Genomic DNA, 24,833 nt, shown 5'->3' with positions numbered 1-24,833 from the left:
TTCTCAGAGCCTAAAGGGGCATCTCAAATAGTGAGGTCATACCATACTGAAGTGCTTGGTCGATGGCCTCATTTCTCATATGAACTCGTAATTACTCGAGTTCGCTAACTAGAGTCTGCGATCCAAGCAACGAGTCAGATTTGAAATCAAGAACCCACACCCTACTTCCCATATTGGTTTGACAGGGACCATGTACAGAACAGGTTCTATACCAGAAGTAGCTGGATAGCTCATTTGCATATGTGGTCCGATATGAGGACTAGAAACTTGTCGTTATCTGCTGCAAATCAGCATACTGCAACACGCATGTCGGCCGATGACGCAGATTTGTTTTTAGGAGCTACGTCGACCAAGTGGTAACCTCCCATTTTGAGGAGCAGCAGGCGATGCCATACAGTGAACTTGTCAATCCGGCCGGTCGGGGCGGTCCTTTAACCAAGATAAGTGTTGTTACCTACACTTGATTTTATTTAGGAACCACTTGGTACGTATTCGGAAGCTTTAAGTATTTAAGGGCATTCTCCCAACAATGGAATAGAATAAGGAAAGCAAATGCTAGCCCAGAAAACTTTCTGGACACAGGATGCATTTGGAATTAAGCATCGCGTCTGAATCGTGGTAAGACCGGCTAACGCCTTTTTACAGATATCGGCATATCAAGAGTCTGGTGTACATTTTGTGTACTTTATTTGCTCATCAGAATCAGAACCAAGTGCCTCCATTTTAGGAAATATTTGCAACCTGGCACTGTTCAATAGCTGCCTAGCCCTCGGGTACAGTAGCTCTAAACCGAAATCTTCCGTTTTGGTTTCCTTTCAAGTAGCGCCGCTGCCCTCTGGGGCAGGCTTTGTGTGATACTGTTTGTTTAGAGATAATTTGCTTCACAAAAGACAACTGAACAGAGCACGGCTTTTTACCAATTTTTATTAGTTTGGTACAAACAAAGAGAAGCAGTTCTACTTTCCAGGAAGGATGACGCCATCGTACTGAAGGGAGAGGGGAGAAAAAGTTCAAATTAGCGCCATATTCGTACGATACCGAATTCATGTCATTCAGCGATGACCTGATAATGTTTAGCAGTCCATTCTACTTTCTATAAAGGCTCTGTTACGGTCAACTACAACTATGTTATTGGTTACATAATCCACGTATACAACCCACAATGCCGCGGTAGATAACTGAATCTACAGGTTTAGGGGCACCTCGTCCCCACATAGTGAGGGTGGAGACATTACCCAAGCGTTTTTCTTCAAGGCCATAAGACAATACAGAATTAAGAAATGTTCAACACGATTCAATAAAAGCCCAATTTAAAAATGTTTATTATATGGAAGAACTACGCTTGATTTGGTTTCCCCACTCCTCAAAAGTCCCATCCTAAACAGGCCAACAGAGTCTACTGGTTTCAGTGCCGCCAATCCAGTGTCAACTGGTTTCAGGATACCATCACAGTCACATCAAGGTGGATACTTACTTTCTGCTGGAACCAGCGCATGGACTCTGGCTTGCGGATGCGGTGCTTGTATCCGATGCGGCCACGTTTCCTTTTCTTGTCGGCGATGCTGAAGCCGGGTCTGCCCAGAACCTGGGGACGCAAACCAACCGGGTTTAGATTGAACCCGAAATATATATTTTGTATTGCTGGCCCATTGAACGGCTGTGATTTAAGAACCGCGTTGGCAGCCTACTCAATAGTTTGATTGGTCACTATACATTTTATTGTACATGTACCGTTTTGCCTACCTTTGCGCTATTCAGAATAATTTTGAATTATTAAGTTTATTTTATTGTAAATATAAACACAATTTAGATTTTTCTATGCCTTGTACATATTTTTGAATTTACAATGAAGCTGACATTGACTTTCGATGGCAGTGGACCAATAGCCATAGGATCTACAATGTGCAGGCAACAACAAAGTATTACACTACATCAATAAAGTCAGAAACCCTGGGATGTTCCAGATAAAACTTGAGATTAGACTGCAGTAGCGGGCCCACGTTGCCCTGGTAAAGCCCCACACTACTCACCACGTAGAAGTCCAGTCCGTAGATCCCGATGCTGGGGTCGTACTTGATGCCCAGATCGATGTGCTCCTGGATGCCGAAGCCGAAGTTCCCGGTGTCTGAGAAGTTACTTTTCCTCAGCTCGTACTCACGCACCTGGTGACAAGGCAGGAGGGGGGGGGGGGAAAGTTAGCCGACAGCTTAGGAACCTGCCTAACCAGTTTGTTGGTTTTATTTCTTTAAGAATGAGAAACGGCAAGTTAATAACATGCCAGTCCCAAATAGTTGCTTAATTAATGTAGCATCGAATTAACAGTCATCAGTCAAGCCTCAGGTTACCATAGGTCAACACCGTTGTTCAGACAGGGATAACTTTTTTCATCACTGGCTTGCATGAAGTGTTTTTATTAATTATTTTCTTATTGTAAAAGTCTGTAGCTCACTGGCTTTCATTTTGTAAAAGTCCATCGTGAGCGAGCCTGGTATGTTGCTAACTGCTGCAGCCCTCACAGGAACGAGGAAACAGTCGGAAAATAATTGGCGGATAAAACGTAAAGGGTGCGGAACTTGATGTTAAGTGTTCGCACAACAAATGTTATGGCAGTTTCGTTCATATGGCAGTACATTTACAATAAAAGTGCGCTATACACTAGTTTTGAATTCATTATTGGATTCTGCGTATAACAATGTGATTTATCACAGGAACTCATGCGATTAAAACTTTTGATCGTTGACCAGACCCTAATTAAATGTAATACTAAATACACAGGGACCAGACGTCTGCTGTTAATTCAACCACAAAAGAGTTATACTATGTTCAAGCAGAATACAGCAACACATGAGTGCGCATTCATGCCAACAGGTAGCAGTGTGAGCGTCTCCGTTTTCCCTCTCTGGCTAGACGGCAAAGTGGCGAGGCGAATGTCAACGAGGCAGGATAGTGGAACAAGGATCGCTTCCAGCAATCTGCCCACTATCAAGCTTTGTTGAAGGCTTGTAGCGTTTCACAAGTAATTCAAAGAACCATGCTTGGTCAAAATCGATCACTAGCCACAGCAGTGTGGATGACGTTATTAAGTATCCAGGCACAATCATGATCAGGGATCTTGACATTAGGTAGCCACTGGCAGGTAAAAGGACAACCCATCCATGTGCTTTGCTGCTCACCTTGAGTCCTTTCTCCAGGATCTCCTCTGCCTTGGCTCCACGGACGGTGCAGTGGACAGCAATCTTTTCATTCCTACGGATGCCGAAGGATCGCACAGTGTAGCGGGCTGCAGGAGGACGGAGCAAAGGGGATGGTTTGATGTTATAGAAGGGGACCACCATGTCCAGAGTTCAACACCAGAAGAGGAAGTGTCTAAAACACAGGTAGGAGCTAGTACGGTTGGTACCGAAATGAGATGCAGCGTGTTCGATAGCAAACGTTGCAGCTAACAATCATCCCCGAAGAAGGACGATGGAACTGAAGAATCAATATCATCACCAGGTAAATATTGAGCTAGTTGGACGAGTAGTCAGTGATCATTTGTTTTTCGTCTTGGTCATACACTTGGGGTATTTTTGAAACCCCATTATAAAACCAATAATACCTGAATTGCATGCCAATTGTGGGGAAATGTCACAGTATGGGTCAGTGAATGACATACACAGGTCAATTGCAGTAGCCTACAGTTTCACTATACTAGAAGTATAGTGAGAAACGGCAAGTTAATAACGTGCCAGTCCCAAATAGTTGCTTAATTAGCGTCGAATTAACAGTCATCAGTCAAGCCTCAGGTTACCATAGGTCAACACCGTTGTTCAGACAGGGATAACTTTTTTCATCACTGGCTTGCATGAAGTGTTTTGATTAATTATTTTCTTATTGTAAAAGTCTGCAGCTCACTGGCTTTCATTTTGTAAAAGTCCATCATTCATATGGCGGTACATTTACAATAAAAGTGCGCTATACACTACTTTTGAATTCATTATGTGATTGACCTACACACGGGTCAATTGCAGTAGCCTACAGTTTCACTATACTAGAAGTAATACGTTTAATAAATATTGTTGTGGTTGATATTGACAACTTGATTAAACTCTTGCTTTTATTGACAGGTCGGCCAGCCCCTCACTCAACGCTTCCTCATGTGACAGTAAGTTGCTGCTTAAAAGATTCGGTTTTCCACACGGTCGTGTGTCCCGATGAGCTGGGGATTGTAGGGATTATGTGATTTTCTTTTGAGTGGTGGGTCAAATGTTCTGAATAAACCACAATGTTGAAATTGAAAGGTTTGGAATTTGTTTTGTCAGCTGTGAAAACTGATCAAAAGTACCGGATAAAGTTGCTGGAACCAAATTACATTCAATTAGACATCTAGCTACAATGATGACTACAGGTAGGCCAAAGAGTTCGGAGGTAAATCCAGTCCCTTTCCATTGCCAGTTAACACCATAGCCACTACAATGCTGTAGGTCCACCCAGCAAACATGCATACATTTACGCTGTACATACCCTTGGAGAAGACGGGGGTCTGTCCTGTAAGCTGCTCCAGCACCTTAGCAGCACGGGTCAGTCTGTCTCCACTCTCCCCCACGCAAATGTTCAGGCAGAGCTTCCTGATACGGAGCTCCTTCATGGGGTTCTCCTTCTTCTCACCCTGGTCCTGAAAAGCACCGATAGAGACGTCCAGTTAGAAACGAGCAAACCAATTTTTGCTGGCTAGGCTTTAACATGAGTCGGCTGGCCACGTCCAGCGGTTGTCCCATTACCTCTGGGGCCCATAGGTTTCATAAACCTTTTGACATCCATGATACTCAGATGTATCTGCCAGTACGACAACATTGACCTTCTTTACCAGGTTGACACAAAAAAACACAACTTTCCGTTTAGCTTAGGAAAGCTGTACCGAATTACTGTGTCGCAGATCCAATGCATGTTGGACATGCCCGTAAATATCTCCGAAGCTAAAGCTAATGTTAGCAAAGTTTAGCTTGAGCGGTATTTACCTTTAATAACCCCCATGTTTAACAGCCCAAAATACACATAATTAGCCGTTATGCTCAACTTATTATAACGCCATAAGTGTTTTGTTTTAAACAGTACTCAGCGCTACATGGATAGATGCGGTGTGAGCCAACTAGCGTGATTCAATTGGCGAAATCTTGGTCTGTAAATTTATGCTAAGCATAAAATATGGCATTAGTTCCATTTTAGAGGTTAGCCGGAACAAAAAGGTGCATAAAGGATTGATTCTGTTCATAAAATAACACCGATGAACGTGGATTTCTGTGGCAAGTTCGGAAATCTCGCCGTCATACGTTTTCACCGAGTACTCACCGCCATGTTTGATCACTAGAAGAGAGCGTCGATTTCCGGCGCCGAGACTTTATAGCAGTGTGTTCGGTTTAAATTGGCCCGGTGAAAACCCGTGGAAAAAGACAAAGATTCCCTATAAACAACCAGAATAAGAAAACAATCCCAACATATCCTCAAATTAAACCAGTGGGATCGTGAATGTATAAGTCTGTTTCACCATAAACCAGCCCTTGTGGTATGATAAAATATTATCAAGACTGATAGACTGCAAAGACAACTGACAGAATACGTTATTCTGCTTCCCTTAAATGTAAAAGCAATGCCAGTCTAGATTTCATCTTTATAGTGGCAAGAACGTTTCCTTAAACAATGTATGAACTTCAGGGTCCTGACCCTTTATTCAATGTCATTAGCTGCGTTTCCATCAAAAAGGTGAGGCGAATCTTTAGAAAGTTCGCAAAAAAGTAAATCGAATTAGGTGCGTTTCCATCAAGTGGTTGGAGCGGGTAACTACCCTTGTTCTGCCTGGAGGTGGCACTGTACTAGGCAAAAAATGTATGCCGATAAGTGGCTATAATCAATGGTAGAAGTAGAAAAGCTGCATCGTTATTTGAGAGCTTTCCACTTACTCCTCAACACATTCCAGGGCTTGTCGTATTCTTTTAGTAACATCATCTCTCTTACGTCCTGATAAATAGTGGAATTACGTTGTTGTTTTCCATCTAAAATAGCTGTTAGGTTATTTTCATGGATGAGAGCAAGGAATAGTTTCTTCGTCGGTCCACACGTATCTAGTATTTACATTGGCCATCTGTTCGATGTACGTAATTAAAGGATATATTTAAAGGATATACAAACGGTTAAAAATAGATACGTCGTTTCACGAACACGTATCGTTGTTTGAGAGCACGGGTGATGACGTTACACGTTGATGTCGGCAGGGTTGCTATGGCCGGGCGGTCGTTATGCGGAAATCGGAAAGACTTCAAAGTTCGAAAAAAAAAAGAAATAATAATAATCAGGGGGGATGGAAACGCACCTATTGTTGATCATCTTGTAGGCTAATAATTATGTGTGTTGTTCTTTGCTGTGCAGCACTTCAATAATTCCTATAGTCTATTGTATCTGTTTGTTATTTTCAGTACTTTTTCTACTACTAGTAGTAGGACTACTACTACTCATACGAAAATATATTCAATACCGAGTCAGGAGGCAGCCTTATGTTTTATATATATATATATATATATATATATATATATATATATATATATATATATATATATATATATATATATATATATATATATATATATATATATATATATATATGTTCTGTCATTTAGATTTCAGTAGCTCAGAAGCTTTCTTTTCTGTATTGAAGAAATGTGATAATTGATTCTACATGTAAGAGAACACTCGATGCAACGCTGGGACCACAAACATCTTATATATTAGAATCATCTAATGTTTTTTTAAGCTCTATAATGTCCCCAAAAAACATTACATTTATTGACCAGCTTATGAGCAGTTATTGTTTTTGGCATTCGTTTTTTTTATATATTTACTGAGCTCTACTTGCAAAGTCCATGGCCAATATATTCTACCGATAATCAATAGGACATGCAAGACCTAAACAAATTTCCCTCTCAACTAATTTGTACCCTAGCCGGGTTGTAGTGTCACCCCCTGACCAGGGAGGGGGGCTGGAGGGCTCCGGACCCTGAGCTGGGGGTGGGGATCGAGACTGCCCTCTCTGGTGGAGAATGGCTCTGCTTGTGCACAGCTCATAGTATGTTCCTAATAGTATAATACTTATAATTGAAATGCACGCATTGACATCTTTTCAAACATTTTCCAACTCATAACGCCTTATAATGACCTAATAACTCATGGAGCAGGATAATAATAATAATAATAATATATTTAATTTGTAGAGCCCTTAGCGCAGGATAGCGCAGTGCCTAGGGTCATCGTTCGACTCAAAAGTACTGGGACCTTGTTAGATTCCTGAAATCCACAGCCTACCTGTTAGCATCCAGCCACATGCCCTTATCACCTACTACCTACCTGATCCTTCGGATGAAAGCGTGTGCTGAATAGAAATGACCGTGGTACAACATGTCCTAACTTGAAGGGCAATCACTTTTCTTAATAGATTAGCCCTTATCAGCTCCATTCTCTGCACTGGATGAATGACAGCTGGGTGGGGTTTCACTTGAAATCTGCTTTTACCTGAATGATGTTGTTTAGCTCCACCCATGGATTAGTCATTAAATCGTTAATATACGCATCTCCCTCTCTTCAAAACACATCTGGATACACGCACATCTCCCAAACACATTACAGAGCTACTAGTCACTGCAACAATGTTTTCTATTTATTGTAAGCAACTTATACCGTGCCAATACTGTGAGATGAAAATGAAATTTCAAAGCATCTGCAGCAGAACTTCTTACATTCAGAAGTGAATTCCCATCAGTATAACATTTATACAAACAACGCTGGATTTTCTCCTCTTTTTTTGTTTTGTTTGGTTTTTGTTATTGCGACAAAAAGACAAGACGACAAAAGCTTCTCCTTTTTTTGGCAATGAACGATAAATGAAATCATTTTATTTACCCACGATATATTTTAAATTTTCTTAAGTAGTGTGTCACCCCCCTAATCTCTTCTCTAGGCCAGTCGGACGCTGGGGCACTGGCCCTCCTTTCCTACGGAAGCTTTTGCGGTGGGTTCTGATGAGCATAAGCCAGTCCTTGAGAAGAGAGCTATGCGCTGACGAGGAGGGGGAGGGGCGGGGCGAGGGCGGAGGATGAGGCGAGGACGCCCGTTGCCGTGGTGGCGGCGGCGGTGGGGCCATCCTCGGCGGGACGTCCCGTGCCGGGATTCATTTGGTCTTGGCCGCCTTCTGGGCGGACTTGGTGACCTTGCCGCTGCCGCCGATCTTCTTGTCCACGGCCTTGATGACGCCCACGGCGACCGTCTGCCGCATGTCGCGCACGGCGAAGCGACCTGGGGGAGAGAGTCGCGTCAGGGGTCTTGTGGTTTACTCGAGCCGTCGGATTGTGCGCGGGTGTGAGGGTGGTGTGGGGGGGGGTGTTGGAGGTTATGGAATACGCTGTGCGCCACGAGGCCCCAGGACTGAGATCTAATCGCATTCCCTTACCTTACATGGACGTGTGTTTAAATAGAGTTCATGAATACAGCGCCACACACTACGGCCGTCAAAGGAGTTGTGGGAGCATCGGGACATCACGGGCACTTCTAACTTTAGGAGTCCACCTTTTATTAATCGTGGATCATTATTGATGCTAGACAACAACCATTGTCTTCGCTCAGGTTTCGGATTTGATAAAATAGAATATATAGTAGTGTGTGTGTGTGTGTGTGTGTGTGTGTGTGTGTGTGTGTGTGTGTGTGTGTGTGTGCGTGTGTGTGCGTGTGCTTTGCGCCACTCACCCAGAGGAGGGTATTGGGCGAAGCTCTCCACACACATGGGCTTGCCGGGCACCATGGTGATGATGGCGGCGTCGCCGGACTTCAGGGACTTGGGGTTGTCCTCCAGCTTCTTTCCGGAACGACGATCGATCTTCTCCTTGAGCTCGCTGAACTTGCAGGCGATGTGGGCGGTGTGGCAGTCCAGCACGGGGGCGTAGCCCTGGGCGATGGTGCCAGGGTGGTTCAGGATGATCACCTGCAGGAGGGCGGGGGTGGAGCACACGGGTTAGGGAGAACAGTGGAGGCGGCGTCGTAGGACTAACACAGGTGTAGCTTGTTACACTAATTAAGGGCCTTCTGCTTTAGTGGCGCAGGTAAGGGTGTTGACTAAACTAGTTGAGATTTCACTCATTGACCAGGACTCCCTGTCAATGCCACCTGCACTGGGTTGCGCTAGTTATGTGAATAATGTACTACTAATGTCCTTAATAACCATTAGTTTACAAATAGACATTTACAAAATCTGCTATTTGTCGCACTAATACGTAAGGAATTAGAAATGCATAGCGTTGAATTGAAGCCGGTGGTCGTCACTTCAACGTGACGACCAAGCTAGTGGTAACTAATCAACCACAAGCTATGATGTCAACCAAGAAGTGCTTGAGGAGTCCGCAGAGGACATTGGTTTGCAGAAATTGACTATGTTTGGTCGCACCATGTATTCCAGACGGAATAGCTTTGTGTTATAAACATGCGGCCGATGCTGTTTTCTGCACAGCGCCAACTGCAGAGGATGAGGCGTTTACATTTAGTAACTACCAAGCGTGACAAAATAACTAGTTTGTCTGGTGCAACCCGTTTGGATTAAGTAATGGGAAATGCGGAACTTAGTAGACACTAACATTATAATAGGCTACGTTTAAACCCACGCAAAGATGGTGCAATCGGCTCCTCCTACATAAAAGGAGCAAACTCATAATTAGTGTTTAGAGCAACATGGGTGTTGGTCAGACGGTCAACCCTCTATGAAAGGTCTATTGGGGTCCACGACTGTACCATAACAGCATCGATGCTGCTGTTCCTCCTGGAGTTCATAAGTTAAATTACTGATATTTTGGTTCCATTAACGATGGACTCTAATTTCCCAGACAGTGATTTTATTTTCAATCTCATAGTATACCCCAGAGCCATTATGGATAAATGGTTGTGAGTACACAACGGTTGACTACAGAATGAATATAAATTATGCAAATAAACCAATCTAATCTAACTAGTACCAAATACACGTTTAACACCCGATGTCTTTTACGGGCTCTGAAGCCGTCTAGTCCCCGTGAACGCTCACCTGGGCAGTGAAGTTGTCAGCCTGCATGGGGGGGTCGTTCTTGCTGTCTCCGGCCACGTTGCCACGGCGGATCTCCTTGACGGACACGTTCTTGACGTTGAAGCCGACGTTGTCTCCGGGCGTGGCCTCGGTCAGCGTCTCGTGGTGCATCTCCACCGACTTCACCTCAGTGGTCACGTTGGCGGGGGCGAAGGTCACGATCATGCCGGCCTTCAGGATGCCGGTCTCCACACGGCCCACGGGCACGGTCCCGATACCTGGGGTAGGGGAGGGGGGGGGGGGAATTGATGGGTCAGGCCACGCCCCGATCCACTTCTCTTCACGTCTAGTTTAAAAGTGACATATTATACCGCAAGTTGGACACGCCCACTTGTGATGTGATGTCAGAAGAGGCAGAATTTCAAAGCGGCTTGTAACGGCTAATCACACTCACACCTGGTGGTATAAAGTGTCACCTTTAAACCTCTGCACTATGTCACTCCATCAAAGGTAAATCTGAACTGGATTTTGGAGTTGTCTGTTCCTGAAAAAGCGCACCCATAAAGTCAACCCGTCCAAGGAATGTTTCTCTGTGCGGTTTTAACCGAGTATCTGTTTTGAGTTGCCTGGGCCTGCGTCAGAGTGAAGCCATTATGATTGTTGAAGGCTCCCGGCTCACTTCTTACCAATCAGGGCATCTCATCCGTGATTGGTTGGGGGAATCCTTCTTGCCTGCCTATCATGGGCAAATCAACACTCCTCAAAGGCGGTCAAAAAAGCAGGGAGCAGGGAGGAAAGCGATGTTCCTATCTGTCTGTTTATTTTCAACATCTTGCTTCCGCTCTTTTCGTCTTTCTCTCTCTCTCTTCACCACTCTCAAATCTTACCTGCGGCACTCTGACTCCCATATGGCGACGGCCGTTAGTTTACTCAGTCATGACCCCAGTGTGCGTGGAGCTCACCGCCGATCTTGTAGACGTCCTGGAGGGGCAGGCGGAGGGGCTTGTCGGTGGGGCGGCTGGGGGGCAGGATGGCGTCCAGGGCCTCCAGCAGGGTGACCCCGCTGGCGTTGCCGTCCTTGCGCTCCACCTTCCAGCCCTTGAACCAGGCCATCTGTGGAGCACAGGCACCGAGGCGGGTCAGCGCTGGGGAGTCCGTCCAACCCCCCCCCGGCGGCTCATTTTGCGTCTTGCGACAGACGACGGGCTGTTAAGGTTATTCTAACAGAAGCTTTTTTTTTAGGATTCGTGAAAGACTGGGTTTGGTTTCATTTAGTTTGAGCACGGTCGTCTTTGGTCTGTTTTCAAAGCTGATCCGTTGTGTAAAGTACCGTTGCATTCTTCTCGCAGTGGAGAACATACATTACCAAGTATCATGCCATGTAGCGTCAACTTTTTCAGCCACCGAAGGGAAATCTAATGGATTTATAGGGAGGGATTGATGCATCGATTGGGCCACGGTTGGAAAAGTTTTATTCTTGGGATTTCCAATACCTTTGACCAAAAGTGATGGCTTTGGTGAACCACAAATATGAACCATGTTTGGGCCTGAGAGACCCACCTTCTCGCTGGACTCGCTCACCTTCTCGCTGGACTCCAGCATGTTGTCCCCGTGCCATCCGGAGATGGGCACGAAGGCCACTGTGGCCGGGTTGTAGCCGATCTTCTTGATGTACTGGCTGACCTCCTTGGTGATCTCCTCGAAGCGGGCCTGGCTGTAGGGGGGCTCGGTGGAGTCCATCTTGTTGACTCCAACGATGAGCTGCTTCACGCCCAGGGTGAAGGCCAGGAGGGCGTGCTCGCGTGTCTGGCCGTTCTTTGAGATACCGGCCTCAAACTCACCCACACCTCCGGCCACGATAAGCACGGCGCAGTCAGCCTGCAAACGGAAACACGAGATGGGTTTACATGTGTGCAGGTTTGTTTATTTCAGGGACTGTACCAAAATCTTCCAATGTGTAAAGTACAAAATGAAATAGCATTAGTTTTCTTTTGATTTTTTTAACTGCCTTTTATGAGCCTTTATAAGTCATTTGCATGCCTTTCGTTAATCATTAACACGATTATTAATAAGTGATATGTTAAAGGAGCCCTGTTTTACACCAGGTGTGAATTCGTATTGAATTATTCTAAATCATTAGTTAGTTTCATGCTAGAAATATTAACTAATAGCACTTAAAGTAAAAAAAAACAACGAAAATCCTGAATTTTTTGCGTTTCACCGTTAACATAATAAAATCTCCCATTGCAACTCCTCAGCGAAACACTTGCTAAGCCCTACCTGCGAGGTACCAGTGATCATGTTCTTGATGAAGTCCCTGTGTCCGGGGGCATCGATGATGGTGACGTAATACCTGCCGGTCTCAAACTTCCACAGGGCGATGTCAATGGTGATACCACGCTCACGCTCTGCCTTCAATTTGTCCAGCACCCAGGCGTACTTGAAGGAGCCCTTTCCCATCTGAGGGAGGCCGTCAGCCCGTCCAAAGAGGGGGTTTCATGAGTGGAGGAAAGACAGAGTTAGTTTGGTGCACAGTGGACTGCATCTAGGAGTAAAATGCTCTATAAATCCCCATTTGAGAATGGTAATACAGTTGTGTATGTTATTACCCTGAAAGAACTTGAATGACCACTTTCTAAATGGTGAAGGAAGATAGTATTTTGTTGAGTTGGTCAATAAACAGGACGTTTGTAAGAACTGTTTCAGCCATTGTTTAGTCCTATAAGAGCAGACCTCAATTACATTTCCAAATTATTGGAATTCAGTTGGACATGTTATTTATAGTATTTTCCCCCTTTTTCTTCCAATTGGGTTCCTAATTTTGCTGAAATTAGGTTCTGATTGAGTCTCATGGTTCTCAAGTGTTCATATCTTTAGCAAGAGGTCCAAGAAGCACATAAGAACCATGAAACTCAATCAAAACCAAATTTTATCAAAAAACAGTGGGTGGAAAATTGCAGGATGCAATTTCAACTAAACCAATATAAATTGTGAAAAGGTTTGACTAACGTTTTTTTTTTTAGATCATGGGTACATTTGCTTGTGGAGGTATATTCTTGGAATTCAAAAGTGAAAGGCACATTTCGGTTTCGAAAATATGTATGTTATTTCCACTATACGAGTGAATTTAAACACGTGTACAGTAGATGGCGCTTGTGTCTTAGAAATGGATGTTTGTCGCGAGAAATGGACGACTGAGCGTCCTTCCAGATCCGTGCAATACGAGCCAGGGCTAGAGGCGATCATGGTCGGCTGTGCCGACACTAACCTCAGCGGCTTCCTTCTCGAACTTCTCGATGGTTCTCTTGTCAATGCCGCCGCATTTGTAGATCAAATGCCCTGTGGTGGTCGATTTGCCGGAATCGACATGACCAATGACCACGATGTTTATGTGAACCTTTTCCTTTCCCATTTTGAAGGTTTTGCTGTGGGGGGAATCGGCATCGCAATCAAAGCAAATACAATTCCAATATTAAACATTGTAGTTTCATCGATGACAGGTGTAAGAGCCATTTTCATATTGCGTTTTCGGGGCCAGTGTGTCATCACATGCGCCATGTGCTCCACGCCGGCCTCCATGTTGAGTGAACGCAGTGCCGCCATGTTGTCTGCAGCAGACACGCGCACCATGACAGTGCAGCCGGTGGAAAGCGCGTTCATGCGATCACCAATGTCAAAATGAGAAAATAAGCCAAATAGCCATAGCAATAAACTCAGAAACGTTAAATACCTTTTAAGAAATGTTCAGCAAGTACCAAATTAAGCCCATTTTATAAACAATCCACCCATTGCACTACAGACTATGCATACAGATATATTAAGGCTTGTCCCTCTACCCAAGAACATGCTTTCATTACATAAGGCAGGCAGAATTATCTATTTATGGGTGGGATACATGCGAAAATGCTGAGCCTTTAGCGATTCTCTCAACATGCCACAAGACTCAGCTGACATGTCAATAAACAGACCCGCAGAAAAACATAACCATGCAACAAACTATACACAAAAGCATCATATTTAATATTTCACCAACCTGTGCCCGAGAAGCTAACGAATGTCCCCTGATTTAGACCGGAGAAAAGGACAGACTACGCTTGGGCATGAGTTTTTATACTGAGCTAGAGCGAGCGGAGGGAGGGCTGTGCATTCTACCCATCTGCTGTCAGACCCAAGTAAGAGGCGCTATTGGCTGGCACAGCGTATCGCACTGTAGTGATTGGATATGAACACCATCACCGGGCACGGGATAAGGGCGACTAAACAGCTGCAAGACAACACCACAGCCCACGAACAAGTGCAAATGCAAAGCTATAAGAGAGACGGAGAAGCAGAGGTCAGTAGCTCGGGGAATAATTTTTGTAGAACTTTATTAACCAGCAGCGTCCTTTCCAATTCGATATCCAGGTACAGTTCTAAACAATTCAAAACTTAAATTCAACTGAAAAGAGGCACCGTCATCTAATGTTTAAAGTACAGAGACCATGCCATATTCTTAAGTTACTCCGAGTTGGTTCCTTTCCTTCGAAAACTTTTACGATGCGTTTTGATGCGCATTAACCAGTCCTTTAATAGAGCGCTCAGGTAGTTGTGCGTCTCCTCCGCCAGCCGATGGATTGCAGAGGCCGCCTCCTGAGGGTCGCCGCTGGGGCCGAAAATTCATTTCTTGGTGGCCACCTTGGCCGACTTGGTGACCTTGGCAGAGCCACCGATCTTCTTGTCGACGCTCTTGATCACACCGACGGCAACGGTCTGCCTCATGTCACGGACGGCGAAGCGACCTGAGGAGGGAGAGAGAGGGAGGAGTAGGTCAGACCACTGGTATCAACACCACGCTGTAACCCTCGTGTCAACCAACAGTGAATCAGGCCAGAGAGGTGGGTTGCGTTGCTTACCGAGGGGAGGGTACGACTGGAAGCTCTCCACACACATGGGCTTGCTTGGGATCATGTTGACGATGGCGGCGTCTCCGCTCTTCACGCTCTTGGGCAGATCCTCAATCTTCTTGCCGGAACGACGATCGATCTTCTCCTTGAGCTCGTTGAACTTGCAGGCGATGTGAGCGGTGTGGCAATCCAGGACTGGGGCATAGCCCTGGGAGATGGTGCCAGGGTGGTTCAGGATGATGACCTGCAATGGGGAAAGCAACGGTTAGATCCTAGTTCAGACTACTGTATGGGAGGGGTGGGGGGGGATGCAAAGATCTGGTACCGCACTGTCGCAGTCTTGAGCTCACCTGGGCGTTGAAGGAGTCGGCCTGCATGGGGGGGTCGTTCTTGCTGTCTCCAGCGACGTTGCCACGACGGATGTCCTTGATGGAGACGTTCTTGACGTTGAAGCCGACGTTGTCACCGGGGAGAGCCTCGGTCAGAGACTCGTGGTGCATCTCAACGGACTTCACCTCAGTGGTGACGTTGGCGGGGGCGAAGGTGACGACCATGTTGGGCTTGAGGATACCGGTCTCAACACGGCCCACGGGTACTGTTCCAATACCTGGAAAAAGAGCGAGGACACCGGGTCAGTGGACGGCGGAGAAACAGGTGCTAGCGTGGATCAGGAGGAGGATCTAGTCCTATCGGTCTAGTGGTGTCGGTGCTCACCGCCGATCTTGTAGACGTCCTGGAGGGGCAGGCGGAGGGCCTTGTCGGTGGGGCGGCTAGGGGGCAGGATGGCGTCCAGGGCCTCCAGCAGGGTGGTCCCGCTGGCGTTTCCGTCCTTGCGCTCCACCTTCCATCCCTTGAACCAGGCCATCTACGGAGAACGAGAACAGGCAGGTCAGAATAATGTTGGGACTCAAAACAAAAGTATGAAGATGGGTGAAGGGTGGCAAAGAAAGAATAATGAAGAAATTTCTTCTCACCTTGGAGCTGGCCTCCAGCATGTTGTCCCCGTGCCATCCGGAGATGGGCACGAAGGGCACAGCGGCGGGGTTGTAGCCGATCTTCTTGATGTACTGGCTGACCTCCTTGGTGATCTCCTCGTAACGGGACTGGCTGTAGGGGGGCTCGGTGTTGTCCATCTTGTTGATGCCAACGATGAGCTGCTTCACTCCCAGGGTGAAGGCCAGGAGGGCGTGCTCGCGGGTCTGGCCGTTGCTAGAGATACCGGCCTCAAACTCACCAACACCACCGGCAACGATCAGCACGGCGCAGTCAGCCTGTTAACAGAAAGGAAGGGAACATTAGCCCACAGAGGACATTGAGGACCATTCTTTTGTCATTTATGTACATTGCAATTGCAATATTATAATAGTAAACTTAGTTCACCTGGGAAGTTCCAGTGATCATGTTCTTGATGAAATCCCTGTGTCCGGGGGCATCGATGATGGTGACGTAATACTTTCCAGACTCAAACTTCCACAGGGCGATGTCAATGGTGATACCACGCTCACGCTCTGCCTTCAGTTTGTCCAGCACCCAGGCGTACTTGAAGGAGCCCTTTCCCATCTGTGGAATAATGTCATGTTTTGTTTAGTCATTGATTCATTTGATCCAGACAATGTATTAATGTACTTTTTATCATAGGCCCAAGACCTATGGTGGCCATGATGGCGGCTATGCACTTGTGCACTGTCACCATTTAGTACAATGCGAGCTTAGGCCACGCCCAGCGTGCGCGCACCCGATGCCCACACCCTTGCCGGGCTGACGGGTTCAGAATAGGCATGGCGGAGACGCCATCTTTGAATTTTTTTCTTGTGGATTTCTAATTTTCCTCAAAGATCAGGCACAGAATTGAAAAAACCGGCTTACCTCAGCGGCTTCCTTCTCGAACTTCTCGATGGTTCTCTTGTCAATGCCTCCGCACTTGTAGATCAAGTGGCCGGTGGTGGTCGACTTGCCGGAGTCGACATGGCCAATGACCACGATGTTGATGTGGAACTTGTCCTTTCCCATTGTTGCTTAAGTTTCTGAAACACTGCAATAGGAAATAAAGTCAATATACATCAGCAATGCTAACACATTAGCCGAGGTAGACCGTGAGGTCCAACCCGCAGTAACGGGCCACAGTTGGTCGATTGTGTGACGGATTAGGCAGCCCGTATTTCAAGGGCGGTAAAAACATTTAAATACAACACCAAATCACATTAAATACGCCACCGCATATGAGACTATTGGGCCAACTATATAAAACCGTACATTGATTGACAATAAATAGACATTAAATAATGTATTTTGGGGCATCAAGTTCAGGCCTAGCTGGGCGCAAGGCCAAGAGCGACACGTGTTAGTTAGCAGGGCCACGTCGTGTATAAAGTTACTAAGACCTCCGAAAATCCAACAGGCACGTGGACCGGAGCCAGGCAGCTGGGCTCACAGTTGTTACTTAAAGTAGCCTCGGTAAATTCCGTTTAAGCATCTCCGGAAATTGTGGTTGAAAATTATGAGTCTATTGTTCGTCTTCCCCTCCCCCAGTGTGCCATATTTCCTACAATTTCGCGCTATGAAGTTACCACCAGAACGACACGACTGAACAAACTTCGGCCAACAAAGTACATTGGCGTTTGAAAGTACCGCCGGAGAGCCATATACAGGGAAACACCGGGCAACCAGCGAGAACCCCACAAAGTTACAGCACAAAATCCGAGCCATTCGGTGGAAAAGAGAGACAAAAGAATGTATTCAAGTAAAAACCGGAAAACACACCGTATACCGCTTAACATCCTTCGAACCAAACCGAGTATTAAATGTGATAAACGCAGTGCACTTACCGGTGTTACTGGTTCACAAAAGCTGCTGTTGCTGCCCCTAGCCAGGTAACTGAAAAAGAAAGACGGATGCAGGGCTTGACTATTTATACCAGGGGAGGCGGCCAGCGCGGCTCGCACCCAGCATCCCCCGGCCCTCCCTAATTACACCCGCAAATCACACACATTCCGCCAAATACGTCATCACGTCGCATGAACCTAGCATGTTCGAGTGCGTCTCACACTTTCATTCCGTCCATAGTTAACACTATTATAAAAAAAAAAAACAATGACGTTACAATGCCCACAGGCCGGGCTGAACTCGGAGTTGGGGACTTGTGTGAATGTGTAGAATAGCTCTCTCTATTGGATTCATTGCTTATTGTGATGCTTTGGGGTTCTCTCATAAACGCCGACAGTCAGCTGAGCGCTTTGGTTTACAACGCTGTCTGTTGTTCACTGAGACACATTTGATTTCTATAATTTCATCATAAAACTCCTGCAGTCATTCAACAGAAATATGAATACCGGATAGATTCTGTTCTCTTGCATACTTTTTGCTATTCTCTCCACCACTTTCTGGGCTGCTATCTACTCTCACAAACATTGATATAAACATGATAGGTAGGCTACTGAATGGAAATAGTTTGCTATGACTCTCCAAAGTGCATTTTAGTTTCTAAGATAATAAAGGTTAACGTTGATTGCAAACCCCATATGTGAGAGCTGGTCACAATCCAAACGTTGAAACCTAGAAACATGTATAACCTGCATTCCCTCAATATCTACACTTTACAATATCTTCACGTTATGATGCATTTAAATGATCCGCATGATGAGCTGATTACTCATTAAATATCCAAGCAATACTTTTGACACTTTTCAAGAATTCAAGAAAAGCTTTTACATTTTCCAATCCATATTCCAAATAAAGGCACATGTAAGATATAAGCACATTTGGCTTAAGCATACAATGGAGATGGAAAAGTTAATCCTATAGTTTAGGAAAATAATCTGCAACATGTAAAAGCCCATATTCATGGCCTAAAATGTACATTCTGCAGTCCCTTCATGCAAAAAACTTTGCCTTTAGACAACACCATCCACCTAACAAGATTATTGAAATCCTCTCAGATTACCATCAGAACCAGGTGCCACATTGTGAAGAAGAACAACTCAAGACAATTTCAGCCAAAGTCTGACGGTGGGACACATACTGTATTCAAAATACAGTATGTGTCCCACAAAGGATGGGCTACTTCCAACAACCCCTAGATTATATGGCCAAACAAGTTCTAGACCTGATCAAACCACCCAGCAATCATATTGATTGGCTTTGAAAGATGGCGATGTGGAGGGTCCATGTTGGCCCACCCCAGGTCCTCTTATACAAAACCCGCTGTGTGTGGGCCCGTCAACAAAGGAACCGTTTCCACTACCAAAGGGAAAACTATAGTTCTCTTTTGTTTCTGTTGTCATAAGTCAGGAATGGGACTTCACAGAGGCATGCGACCTGATCTGCAGTCAGCTAGCTGGTCCAAGAGCAACCCTTTCTCTCTCTTTCACACACACCCTGGCAGCCACTACAGGCTAGAGCAGCTGTTACTTTCAGTCCGGTTCATGAAACCGGGGGAGAACATTTGAGGAGGAGATGATGAGTGGAAGCAGACAGAGAGAGAGAGAGCGCCAGTGACAGAGAGAGAGGGAGAGAGAGAGAGAGAGAGAGAGAGAGAGAGAGAGAGAGAGAGAGAGAGAGAGAGAGAGAGAGAGAGAGAGAGAGAGAGAAACTTTCAGTTCACTGCTGACTAGTCGGTCAAAAGACACCAGTAAAAGGTCCAAAATCAATACATTTATTGATTTCATGCAAAACACTACTGCTACTCCTACTACGAATGTGATATTGATTACATTGTATTCGTAAATAAATTTGATTCTTCTTTTAATCCCAGGATGAGGATGAGGTGCTTCCCAGAATGTTATATATATTAAAGCTCAAAAATAACTTTTTTGTTGACCATTACTTATATCTCTTGTCTGTCTTTTATCTTTCTTTACTCAGACTTACGTCCGTCTTTCATTTTTCTTTGAACAATATGTAACAGAAGAATTGGTTATGAATGAAGAAGGTATACTTTTTATGCATATTTTCATTCTTTGTAGCCAACAAAGTGAAGGATTCAAGGCGTCCAATTCTACAGATCTAGACCAACTACTCCCACTGAAACCCAGCCAACTGAAGGGTTAACTGTAGTTTACTAGTTAACCTGTAGTAAATTAGTTAAGGAGAATAACAAGCTGTTGTAATATCATATGTGGCCACTAGACCTATATTTTCTTGTCTGTAAGAAGGAATGCAGTAACACAGTTATTCTCCTTAAACCGAATGAAGGATTCACAGTCATTCTCCTTAGACTACATGCCTTTTGGTAAATTAGAAACCCAACCATAAGGCATGTAGTCTAGTTAGATTTAGTTTGGGCCTGTTACGTCTGTTACAGTTCGGAAGAGTAAAGTCCACACATATGGACTTTACCATTGCCCCAAGGGTTTGTCTTCATAAAAAAACAATGTCAACGTTTGGTTCTCAGTCAGGATTCTTAGTTATAGGACGCCCCCGTTCGAAAAGTTATTCGGCTTATCTTGACCACTGGCTTTTGGTTTGGCTCCTATCTAACATGCAAATGAAGAAACACTCTGAATCTGTGAGATCCCAGCATGAACTCTGAGCCAAAAGGTCTATTGCCTCCCATTGCCTCCCCCCCCCCCCCACCAACCCTCCTACTGTATGCCTAATTTTGAATATTCTTTCGATCCTTACAAAATCTTGATCAGATCATGCAGCCGCCTCGTTCACCCAGCCGACCTGTCCAAGACCACAGAGTCATTTTGGACCATAACATTTGACCAACAAGGAAAACGGTCTGCTACCTACCGCCTATAAAATATTTGAAAACAACAAACAAGAATACAACCTGACTTTTTGGTCAAACCTGTAATATAAACTAGCTTTGGACCTCACCTCAGAGTACATTACAAACAGACACATGAGAAAATACATCAATGACATTCAAATGTTGCGTAGGAAGGCAGTAGTTGATCAAGACTCATTTATTAGAGCGATTTCATTTGGTACAAATGTTTTTTATTTTTTGGATTTCAGAATCATCAGGCTTCGAGGAACTCAGTCTGCTGTACACCACAAGCAACCACACACACACACACACACACACACACACACACACACACACACACATGCACAGACACACATGCATGCCCACACAAGCACACACCCACACACCAGATGCGTGCAAGCAGTACCAATGGAAGCACATACACACACAGACTCACGCACATGCAATTAAGAAAACACACACATGCAACAACACGCACACACACCAGCATGTATGCAAGCACACACAAGCACGCGTGCACCAACACAGACTCATGCACCCACATACACATGCACACACACACAAGCACAAACACACCCCTGCATGCACACACATATACATGCAAACCCAAAAACACACACGCACACAAACGACTACTGGTAGAATCAGTTTGTGTTCATTTGGAGCATCAGCGTTATTTTCGGTGCAATGTGAGTGCTTTGCTTCCTAGGCAAAGAACCCTGTGTTCCAAGTTGAATCTGGTCTAGCAGCTCGCCGAATCGTGTCAGCTGACGGTTTGGCTTTGAGCAGAGTGTGTGCACGCTGCACTCCGCTTGACACACACAGAAGAACAACCTTAGGGCCTGAAGTTGTCCTGAATCAAACTTCAACAGAGAAGATAAATCAGAATGGGGTGCTCGAAAGAATGGCCAACTGGTCTCACAGACAGACAGACAGACAGACAGACAGACAGACAGACAGACAGACAGACAGACACAGACACAGACACAGACACACACACACACACACACACACACACACACACACACACACACACACACACACACAGGGCCAGAGTGCTATACTGGGTGTTGGATGTTGGCAAACAAGTTGACCAACTCCACCTGACATTCCATAGGTGTGTGTGGGTGTGTGTGTTGCGGATTTCTGAAAGTGCCTTCAAGGTTGTTGATGTATAGCAGAACAATTGGAAGAAAAAAAAAGTTTTAATCTTGGGGTGGGTGGTGATAGAGGAAGATGGTGTGTGTGTGTGTGTGATTCATCAAGCATCAGCAGTTGCTAACACCGCGTCAGTGATGAGTCATCAAATAGGGCTGGTTGTCAAGGCAACCATGGAGTCAAACTGATCAGACGCATTCAGTCTCTTGTTTTATTTCCTCAAGTGCTGCTAACAGACAGACAGACACAGACAAACAGACAAGTTCAATACATAGATTGGCCCCAGGTTCAATACATTGATAAATTAAAGGTTTCAACATGAATGTTTCTCAAAAGAGATACACGCAATCAAAGATGTGGAGAATATAATAATAATAATAATAATAATAATAATAATAATAATACATTTAATTTAGAGGCGCCTTTCAAGACACCCAAGGTCACCTTACAGAGCATATAGTCATCATACATTTCATCAATATGTCGTAGATGGTGTCCTTGCAAAATTAAACTTACCTCAAATAGTTTGTGAGTGTGTTTGTGAGAGTGTTTGTGAGTGTGTGTGGGGGGGTGGGGGCTGTGGCCCCTGGACTTGTGTACCTCTGAATAATCTGATTACATTTAGGTTCTCCGCCACAGTTGGTGTAACTCAATCAACATTACAATGCCAGGCAGTCTATTTAAATTGCTGCCTTGCTGGAGGTAGATCAAATGCAAATAAAGCACATTTGACACAATGAGGAATCCACTGACATCCTGTCTCACTTGGTCCCAATTGATGTGAACTTAGCACACTCATTACCAAGTGAAGGTCATGATCTCCCTTGTAAATGAAGAGTTTTAAGGAGCATTGGATCGGGACACTTTGCCTGAAGGGACTATTCACTTGAAAGGTGGAGCCTTTACACCTTTTCTAACAGTTTGCAACCACCCACCCAACCGGTTTTTCCAACCCTACCTGGAAGTCGAGTTTCACCAAAAGCAGTACATTTACAAAATGTTGCAGTTTGGCTTTATTATTTTATAATTAATTATCACAATATAAAATAATGTGTTCTTTTTTTCCCACCATGAAGGGGATAAATTATGCAGTTACACCAACATACGGCACATCGCGGTTTAATTCCGGGTCGTTTCTGATACGCTGACGCAATCTATGACGCAAACAGATGAGAGTCAAACATACGTCAACATTTACCTCTTGGCCTTTCATTAAACGAAATAAATACAATACAGAAAATTAATCATTACATAACCTCTTTTAATGACATGTCTTCATTAAAATATCTAAGAATAATTGCATAATAAGTATCACGTTAGTAAAATAATATCTTAAGAAAGGTCTTCCTGTCCCTTATGGATACCAACCAACACAGGTCCGGTACTTTTGCGTATTTGAATATTTACACCAGCGCTATTTTTTCCAAAACAGGCCGTTATTTCGAACTCCAAAATTAGATCCGTTAGACCCTATCAGTAATGTTTCCATAACCGTTATGCTTTCTGAGGACCCCTGCTGGTCGGAGAATCACATGCAATAATAGTGTGTCCACTGGGGAGGTGTTTAGGTCCTCTGAATCATGTCAATGTCCCCCGTATCAATTCTGGAAAACTGTAGATTGTTATTGAACTTCATAAGGGTTTCCTTGCTTTCATCTTATTGACCTAGAGTTGTTATAATGAAAGATGACAATTCTCTGTCCAGAGGAACAGCAACTCGTTTTCTTTGGGAAAGGGTGAACTATTACAAATCAATACATATAGTTTAAAATACCTATTGTAATACTTTCAAGAGGGGGATGAAATTGCAATGAAAACTTAAAATGGTGACGCAAGAAACACCAGTCCCCGAGGATGCTCTGTACAAGCCTGGTTTGAACTGCTCTAACAATTCTCTAATGTTCTCAATTGTAAATGTACCTTCACTCGTTATTATGCAACTCATATTTAATATTTTTTATAACTCGACTATACTTATGACAAGGCAGGGGTCCTGCCTTGTCATAAGACTATCCCTGTGAAGGATAACGTTTTATTGCTCATTTTGTAGTGGACGCACTGCTTGCCGTGGAGCTAGCCTGCAGGGGCGAGGTAGTGTGGGAGCCCTAGGCAGAGGATTGTTGACGGGGGTGGGGGGGGGGGGGGGGGGTGTGTGTGGAGCGATTGTTGACGGGGGGGGGGGGGGGGGAGGGGTGGAGCGATTATTATTATTTTTTTTTTGGCTCTAGGGGGCCCCCCCCGTGGCCCAGGGCCCCCAAACAATTGCGGGGCCCCAGGCAGTTGTCTAGTATGCCGAATGGGATGCGGCGCCTCTGTGTAAACTATGCCTGATTGAAATGACCTGACTTCTTGAACCTAAACCTTTCAGCTTCTCGTAAAATAACGACATGCTTGCTGCCATGTCCTTCTCTTGTGGAAAAGTAGGCTGTAGCATTCTGCTGACAGAGGAAGTGGCCCCAGGAAACATTTTCAGCCAACAATTATTTCCGCTTACATGCTTGACCATTTTTACTTTCTGTTGGTGGTTGTTGGTATTATTTTGCTCTTTGAAATAAATTTAAAGACATAATGAACCCAATACCCGTTTAGAAGTTTAGAAGTTTTTACTTGAAGCCGAAGAAATAAAATAATAAAATATAAAACAAACATTTTAAAACTTTAAAAAAGGTAGAAAAATAATTATATTCTTCGAAGAGCATAATTTAATCTTCACAATCATGAAATGACTTTTTTATCAACATTGTCAGCCACGTAATGAAACAAAAGTTCGTAGAGTCATCCTTTTTCCCATCAGAAAATGTAACCAGACCGAAGTCACCCATTATTACAGCTACCCAAATGGAATCAATTTTTGAACAAAGTCAAATAAGGTAATGAGTGTATTAAGACCCTCACAGTGGGTGGAGGCAGAGTCCCTTTAGAAAACTTCTGCAGAGGAGCAAGTTAATTATGTCACAGTAAAAGAGGGATTTATTAACTACAAGGTGTATTATTTGGTCATCTACAAACA

At 44.6% G+C, this 24,833-nt stretch overlaps 4 protein-coding genes and 2 non-coding genes across 6 annotated transcripts in view; all 6 read right to left on the bottom strand.

Annotated features, from left to right (window-relative positions):
• Positions 1-907: 907 nt before the first annotated feature.
• Positions 908-5,415, bottom strand: rpl11 (ribosomal protein L11). The gene is made up of 6 exons (XM_030347828.1): positions 5,329-5,415; positions 4,504-4,654; positions 3,174-3,280; positions 2,031-2,162; positions 1,475-1,585; positions 908-986 (listed from the first exon to the last, which is right to left on the bottom strand). The coding sequence occupies exons 1-6, from the start codon at positions 5,332-5,334 to the stop codon at positions 957-959; spliced, it is 537 nt and encodes a 178-aa protein (XP_030203688.1). The 5' UTR covers positions 5,335-5,415; the 3' UTR covers positions 908-956.
• LOC115536409 (small nucleolar RNA R38) lies at positions 2,330-2,399 on the bottom strand. Its single transcript, XR_003974693.1, has one exon. It is a non-coding gene; the product is annotated as a small nucleolar RNA R38 (small nucleolar RNA).
• Positions 3,775-3,844, bottom strand: LOC115536408 (small nucleolar RNA R38). Its single transcript, XR_003974692.1, has one exon. It is a non-coding gene; the product is annotated as a small nucleolar RNA R38 (small nucleolar RNA).
• A 2,251-nt stretch (positions 5,416-7,666) lies between the features above and the next one.
• On the bottom strand, positions 7,667-14,252 carry LOC115536142 (elongation factor 1-alpha). Its single transcript, XM_030347825.1, has 8 exons — positions 14,103-14,252; positions 13,338-13,494; positions 12,350-12,529; positions 11,651-11,947; positions 11,032-11,182; positions 10,091-10,347; positions 8,767-9,001; positions 7,667-8,319 (listed from the first exon to the last, which is right to left on the bottom strand). Exons 2-8 carry the CDS (start codon positions 13,479-13,481, stop codon positions 8,195-8,197), a joined length of 1,389 nt encoding a protein of 462 aa, XP_030203685.1. The 5' UTR covers positions 13,482-13,494; positions 14,103-14,252; the 3' UTR covers positions 7,667-8,194.
• A 167-nt stretch (positions 14,253-14,419) lies between these two features.
• On the bottom strand, positions 14,420-17,933 carry LOC115536143 (elongation factor 1-alpha). The gene is made up of 8 exons (XM_030347827.1): positions 17,778-17,933; positions 16,819-16,984; positions 16,333-16,512; positions 15,927-16,223; positions 15,667-15,817; positions 15,303-15,559; positions 14,962-15,196; positions 14,420-14,847 (listed from the first exon to the last, which is right to left on the bottom strand). Exons 2-8 carry the CDS (start codon positions 16,960-16,962, stop codon positions 14,726-14,728), a joined length of 1,386 nt encoding a protein of 461 aa, XP_030203687.1. The 5' UTR covers positions 16,963-16,984; positions 17,778-17,933; the 3' UTR covers positions 14,420-14,725.
• A 6,474-nt stretch (positions 17,934-24,407) lies between these two features.
• Positions 24,408-24,833, bottom strand: part of LOC115535728 (sialin) — an 11,907-nt gene continuing 11,481 nt past the window's right edge. The window contains 1 exon segment of the mRNA XM_075074175.1: positions 24,408-24,833. This exon segment is cut by the window's right edge and continues 988 nt beyond it. The gene's annotated coding sequence lies outside the window, so the exon portion shown is untranslated.

Source organism: Gadus morhua, chromosome 22 (genome assembly GCF_902167405.1).
Source record: "Gadus morhua chromosome 22, gadMor3.0, whole genome shotgun sequence".
Taxonomy (NCBI): Eukaryota; Metazoa; Chordata; class Actinopteri; order Gadiformes; family Gadidae; genus Gadus; species Gadus morhua.
Note: the sequence above shows the minus strand (reverse complement) of the source record. Positions and strands in the feature narration are given on the sequence as shown.

What these genes read in the sequence shown, in the direction of transcription:
- rpl11 (XM_030347828.1), bottom strand. An exon ending in GACCCCCGTCTTCTCCAAGG is followed by an intron (nt 3,281 to 4,503) that starts GTATGTACAGCG and finishes GTCCTCCTGCAG; the next exon opens with CCCGCTACACTGTGCGATCC. An exon ending in TCCTGGAGAAAGGACTCAAG is followed by an intron (nt 2,163 to 3,173) that starts GTGAGCAGCAAA and finishes CCTTGTCACCAG; the next exon opens with GTGCGTGAGTACGAGCTGAG.
- LOC115536142 (XM_030347825.1), bottom strand. Translation starts at nt 13,481, where the DNA reads ATGGGAAAGGAAAAGGTTCACATAAACATCGTGGTCATTGGTCATGTC. An exon ending in TCGAGAAGGAAGCCGCTGAG is followed by an intron (nt 12,530 to 13,337) that starts GTTAGTGTCGGC and finishes GGCCTCCCTCAG; the next exon opens with ATGGGAAAGGGCTCCTTCAA. An exon ending in GGACGTCTACAAGATCGGCG is followed by an intron (nt 10,348 to 11,031) that starts GTGAGCTCCACG and finishes CCCCTACCCCAG; the next exon opens with GTATCGGGACCGTGCCCGTG.
- LOC115536143 (XM_030347827.1), bottom strand. Translation starts at nt 16,962, where the DNA reads ATGGGAAAGGACAAGTTCCACATCAACATCGTGGTCATTGGCCATGTC. An exon ending in TCGAGAAGGAAGCCGCTGAG is followed by an intron (nt 16,513 to 16,818) that starts GTAAGCCGGTTT and finishes ATTATTCCACAG; the next exon opens with ATGGGAAAGGGCTCCTTCAA. An exon ending in TGATCACTGGAACTTCCCAG is followed by an intron (nt 16,224 to 16,332) that starts GTGAACTAAGTT and finishes TTCTGTTAACAG; the next exon opens with GCTGACTGCGCCGTGCTGAT.